This window comes from Marmota flaviventris, chromosome X (genome assembly GCF_047511675.1).
Source record: "Marmota flaviventris isolate mMarFla1 chromosome X, mMarFla1.hap1, whole genome shotgun sequence".
Classification (NCBI taxonomy): Eukaryota; Metazoa; Chordata; class Mammalia; order Rodentia; family Sciuridae; genus Marmota; species Marmota flaviventris.
Window position 1 is genome coordinate 45,991,862 of NC_092518.1, and position 6,000 is coordinate 45,997,861.

At 45.0% G+C, this 6,000-nt stretch overlaps 1 protein-coding gene across 7 annotated transcripts in view; it reads right to left on the reverse strand.

Moving 5' to 3' along the window:
- Fam120c (family with sequence similarity 120 member C) overlaps window positions 1-1,224 on the reverse strand; it is a 125,602-nt gene extending 124,378 nt beyond the window's left edge. For all 7 annotated transcript variants that reach the window (XM_071606782.1, XM_027950205.2, XM_027950206.2 and 4 more), the window contains exon 1: window positions 177-1,224. In XM_071606782.1, coding sequence (XP_071462883.1) covers window positions 177-872 — 696 coding nt within the window. In that variant the 5' untranslated portion in view covers window positions 873-1,224. The remainder of the gene's footprint in view (window positions 1-176) is intronic.
- Between the last annotated feature and the right edge of the window lie 4,776 nt (window positions 1,225-6,000).

Sequence of the window (6,000 nt, forward strand, 5' to 3'; positions counted from 1 at the left end):
CGTAGAGATGGTATGAAGTGTGTGGGGGGGTAGATGGATAAAATGATCGACGGCTAGCGGATTGAGTGGGTAAGTAGGTGGGTGGGTGAAAGTGGGTTAATGGGTAGGTGGCTAGGTGTTTAGTTGGGAGGAAATAGGTGTAGGGCGTGTTATTTAAAATCCGGCCCCTCCCTCACCTTGACCCGGAAGCGGATGAGTGCTAGCCTCACGCAGTGGCTCAGGCAGGCCGGTGGCAGGAACCAGGCCCGCGGTGGAGGGGTGCCCTTGTTGCCCACGTGTCCCACGATCAGTTGCGCTGTCTGCCGCTCGGCCTGGCACCGACGGCCCCACTCTGCCAGTCGGTCCTTGCCCAGGCCCCCGGGGAACATGACCACGAGCTCCAGGCCGTCGCCGCCGGGGTAGGCACAAGCCTGGCACAGCGCTGACAAGTAGCCCAGCATGGCGTTCCACTGGCCGCCACACACCCAATCCGTCTGGTAACCGCCATAGAGCCGTGGAAGCGCCGAGCCCGCGTCTACAAGCACTCGAGCCCCGGGCAGCGGAGGGGGCGGCGGCGGCAGTGGCGGGTGCAGCCCGGGCTGCGCTGGGCCGTGGTGGTGGAAGTGGTGAGCAGGGTGATGGTGCCGATTCGGGCCCGCGCCCCCGGAGTAGGCACCTAAAGCTGCGGGCGGGAGCGGTGGTTGCAGAGGAGCAGAGCCCCTGGCGGCGCGTGGAGCTCCAGGTGCTAAGGCTGCCGTCGGTGGCAGCTGGCGGTGCAGGTGCTGCTGCTGCTGCTGGCGCGATACAGTGCGCGCGAGTTTGAGGAGGTCCACAGGCACCACGGCCCCAGGACAACGCTTCTCCAGGAACTCTTGGAAGCCCTGGACGCCCATGCTTCGTCGGTGGGCAGACGAGATGAGACAGCGGCTGCGCGAGCAAGCTAGGAGGCGATCTGGGCGCGAAGCTGGGGGCGGGCGCGTGCGCACTCCGCGGGGGGCGAGGGGGCGGGAAAAGGATTCCCGAGGGGAGGGGTGAGGAAACCAGGGCGGGGAGGGGAGGAGACCGCAGATTGGATACGGGTGGACTGGAGGGGTGAGGCCGACCGGACTCAGGAGAGGTTGGGAGGATAAAAGCGATGACAGGCTCTAGTCGCTTCTCTTTTTTCTCCTTTCCCGCTGCTCTTCTTTACCGCTTCAAAGAGGGTAAAGCCTCTTCCTTCCACCTCCGGGAGCCATGTTGCCTCGTCTTCTCTGTGATACACGCTTTTTAGCTGGAGGAGGGGGAATGGGGCGGGGCGGATGGGCATCCTGGGAGTTGTAGTCTTCTAGCAAATGGCCTCAGGATGTAGTCAGCTAACATAACTACCACCCAGCTCCTGCCTTGTGGTTCACAGGGTCAAAGAGGCGGGGCATGAAGATTTGTGTTTAGGATTTGCACTCTCAATTCCTTGCATCCCACTGAACTGCCTTAGGCTTTTTACTGCCATTCCCAGCATAAGGAGTTTGTGGGGGGAGGAGTGATGCATCATGGGAAAGGAAATTGAGTGTATTGATTGAATTTAACCAAAGTGAGCTAAAATTCCCCAGGAGGGAGAATTTTCACTTTGATGCGGAAATTAATATGCCTTACTTATGTGAGAAAGAACACATATGAAACATAAAAATAACCACTACAATTTCTACAGCGACTTGCTTGCTTTAGAATTTTTTTCCCGAGTTAGCAATGGTGAAACAAATTTGTCCAGGACAATGTGGGACAAAGCGAAATTGAATGGCAGGATCTCTTTGAGCAAGGAGATGTGGGCCAACACGAACTACAGGTTGTACCTTTTTGGTACTCACTGAACTACTGTGTCCCATTTTTAGTATTTATATTAAATATCTTATATTTTAGGGCCCTTGTTTCCAAATGTCATTGTGAATTAGTCTTGGTACTAATTCAAAACTGTACAACCCAAGAGTGAGCAAGATGAACGATGTCTGAGACAAGTCTCTATTAGAATGCAAAAGCAAAAAAAAAGCTCCATGCTCCATAAAAGAATATATCACAAGAGGGTAAGGCCCAGATGGCAAAGAATAAGTAGATGGTGAGGCAGTGCACATAGGTAAATTGAAAACATGCAGTGAATGTGAGAGGGCAGTGGCTTAAAGGGATAAAGAATGGAAGGACTAGAGGTTTTCTAGTAAACTGGACACTATTGGATTGTTTGCCCATCTGCCCTTTTCTAAGAACTGGCCCTCTTCTTTCCCCATTTATAGGGGCAAAAAACTGCCATGTTCCTATCTCTAGATAATTAAACAGAAGCGGACACCTAATCCAACCTGGATCAATCAGAATCTCATTCCCTAGAAATTTAGAATTAGGGGCTGGGATTGTGGCTCAGTGGTAGAGTGCTTGCCTGGCACTTGTGAGGCAGTGGGTTCCATCCTCAGTGCACATAAAAATAAGTAAATAAAATAAATTTATAAAAAAAGAAATTTAGAATTAGATCAGAGATATCTGCTTTTCTCTTAAGTGTAATCTTGGAAGCTATTCAGCAGTTTTCCCACTGGAGAGATATAAGTAAACAATGTTGGTTAGCAGACAAAGAAAACTGTATATTTAGCCAGGTGTGGGGGTGCATGCCTGAAACCCCAGTGACTTGGGAAGCTGAAGCAGGAAGATTGCAAGTTCAAGACCAGCCTCAATAACTTAGCAATGCCCTAAAGCAACTCCCAAGAGAGCCTGTCTCAAAATAAAAAATAAAAAGGGCTGGGGATGTAGCTTAGTGGTAAAAGGTCCCTGGGTTAAATTCCTATTATAAAACAAAACAAAGGAAGAAAAAAAAAGAAAACCATGCAGACTCAGAAAAGAGCAGAGTCAGGTTAACGAAAACATGGTGGTTAAGTGTTTTATATATATATATATCAAAATGGCATTTTACTCAGCCATAAATAAGAAAGAAATTATGTTATTTGTATCAAAATGGATGGAACTGGAGACATCATGCTCCATGATATATAAGCCATAGACTGAGAAAGTCAAAGGTCATATGTGGGAGCTAGAAAGAAAAAAAAAAGTGGGGGAAGAGACCTCATGACAATGGAAGGAAGACTTGTAGAGGATGGAGATTAGGGGAAGAAAGAGAGGAGGAAAAGAGTAGGTATGGGGGATAAAACAGACCAAACTATGCTATGTGGAGGTACCAATATATGATGATGAAGGCTCCTATTATGTATAATTATGGTTCACCAATAAAAATATTTGAAAAATAGCCAGCACCCTTCGAGCACACCTGTAAATGCCAGCAATTTAGGAGGCTGAGGCAACTTAGACCCTTAGCAATTTAACATGATCATGTCTCAAAAGCTGGAAAGGACTGGGGATGTAGCTAAGTAATAAAGCACTCTGAGATTCAATTCCCAGTACCCCCCAAAATTTTAAAAATAAAAGTCATAAGATGAAAATGGGCAGAGATGAGAGATTAGAAATCTTCATGGTAGTCCAGGTTCCATATCATTCTTAAGGCATTCCTTGGTTTTTCTTAGACAACCCCATATCCTTACTATTCTATTTTTTTAAAGATAGAGTTGGTTTAAAAACTGTTTATTATTCTCTAAATAAAACACAAAATAGGGCTGAGGATGTGACTCAGTAGTCAAGAGCCCCTGAGTTCAATTCCTGGTACAAAAAAAGAGAGAAAGAAAAAAACTGCTTATCATGAAGAAAATGTTAACTAATTCAAGAACTGGTACCAAAATGGGATGTGGCACATTGCAGGCCCTAAAATGTGGACAGAGATAGAAGGTCTCTTTCATGTGTTGCTGGGAAGGGAGCTTGGCTTTCCATGTTATATGACAGTGAAACAGCACTGCCAACAAACAAACAACAACAACAAACCCAGTATGTCCCTGTACTAGCACACCAGCAATACCTGTGAATTGTTACAAATTTAACATTCTTGGGCCTCACTCCAGACCTCCAGGATCAGAAACACTGGGTGTGTGGTTTAAGTGGTGACAAACATAAAAAAAAATCCTGACATTAGTTAAAGCAAAGCAGTGAGAACAGATTTTATTCAGTAACTACTGACAGTAGGGGAAAGGGCTGAACTTTGCTCTGATTTGCACATAGATGACTGGGTGTTTTACTTTATGTATTTATTTTTCAGCACTACAGATTGAACCAGAGGCTCTATACCACTGAACTACATCCCCAGTCCTTTAAAACAACAACAACAAAAAGGGTCTCAATTGCTGAGCATTTAAGTTGCAGAGGCTGGCCTCGAACTTGCAATCCTCTTGCCACTTAGCCTGTTGACTCTGGGATTACAGGCATGCACCATCACACCGGGCTATGACTGGGCATTTTAAAGAGAGAATGAGGGAATAGGGGATAGGATTAAGTGGGGGCTCAGTAGTGTCAGGGAAGTAAAAAATTTGTGAGTACTGGTCAGTGTAAATGTGATTGGGCCAGCTGTGTACGGTGGCTGGCAATTACTGAAGTTAGATTTCTATTCCTGCCGGAAACAGAGACAGAGGCCCTATCCTTCCTGATAATTACATTTCTAAGGAATTGCTTTCAGATCCTTAGATATCACTCTGGGTTTAGGAGAGGCATACATAACCCAAAGGTACAGAGGAAGGATTCACAACTGTAAGCCTTTTAAATAAATAATAAAGTGAGGCTGATGGCCCGTCAGGTGTGTGCTAGAACAAGCTGTAAATTCTTTTTCTAGCCCTGTGATTTTCCTGACAGGAATCTGGGAGTGGGCTGGGTCTCCTCAGAGATTTGACCTTAGGCTACTAGAAGTCCTGTAACCTTGGTCAAGTTTCTTATCATAGGTGTCTGAAAGGAGTATACCTACAGTTTTTGCTGGTCTCACTAGCCCCCTTCAGGTAATTCTAACATTCTCAAGTTTGAGAATCATTACTTTTCTTTTTTTTTTAATATTTATTTTTTAGTTGTAGTTGTACACAATATCTTTATTTTATTTACTTATTTTTATGTGGTGCTGAGGATCGAATCCAGTGCCCCGCATGTGCTAGGCAAGTGCTCTACCTCTGAGCCACAACGCCAGCCTGATGAGCATTACTTTTCTAGAGCACACCGTAAGCCTAAGTAGAAACAGGTTAAGCAAGGAAGTGCATCAATTTATTGACTCCTAATAGTTTTTCTATGCCTGTAATTCATTTCCATTATTCCTGTCCAGGTGAAAAGAGTTTATCCTTAGACCTGGTGACTGACTAATAGTGTCACTTCTCCTTTCCTAAAAGGGAATTTTGATTGTGGTCATTTAATTATTTCTCTACTATTGCATGTTACAATCTATTGGTAGCAGTTAAGTTCATCAGAGGTTATAAGATAAATGAAGCCACATTTAGAGGTGGAAGAGGTGTGTCCATGCCATGCCATTATTTCTGAATGCTATAGTTCTGTAAGATTCACAAGCTTCTGTGGATTGTTAGGTGTGGGCTTTTTTTGTTTGTTTTTTGTATAAGAAACTGGCACACATATTTATGGGGCAGACAACAGGAGGACTTGTACATACACATCTATCAGATTGTCTCTGTGGCACCCCTTTTCTACCACCTGCTCTGATCCATATGGTTGCATAGGAGCCATCCTTTGTGAACCTTCCCAGAGAATTGGGTATTAGAAGAAGAAAGATGAAAACTCCTGGCTGCAATCAAGCACCTGGTTCATTTGTTCCCAAGGCCCAGCTTTATTATCCCTGGGTTTTGTGAGACCCTCCCGTCTTTCTATTTTACCTGTCTTGCTTACGCATGTTTAAATTGGGTGTCTTTACTTAAACACAACAGTCCTAACATGTTGTCCAGGAGATTGTAGGCCATGGAGAGGATAGGGATGACAGAAGACAAAGCCCTGAAAGTAGAAGAGAATAGTAAATGTCACAGAGTAGTTGTTCAAATTGTGTGCTTTGGAACCACTATCTTGGTTCCAATACCAGTTCAACACCTTATTAGCTGTATGACTTTAACAAGTTATTTAACCTCTTGAACTCTTAATTTATCTATGAAA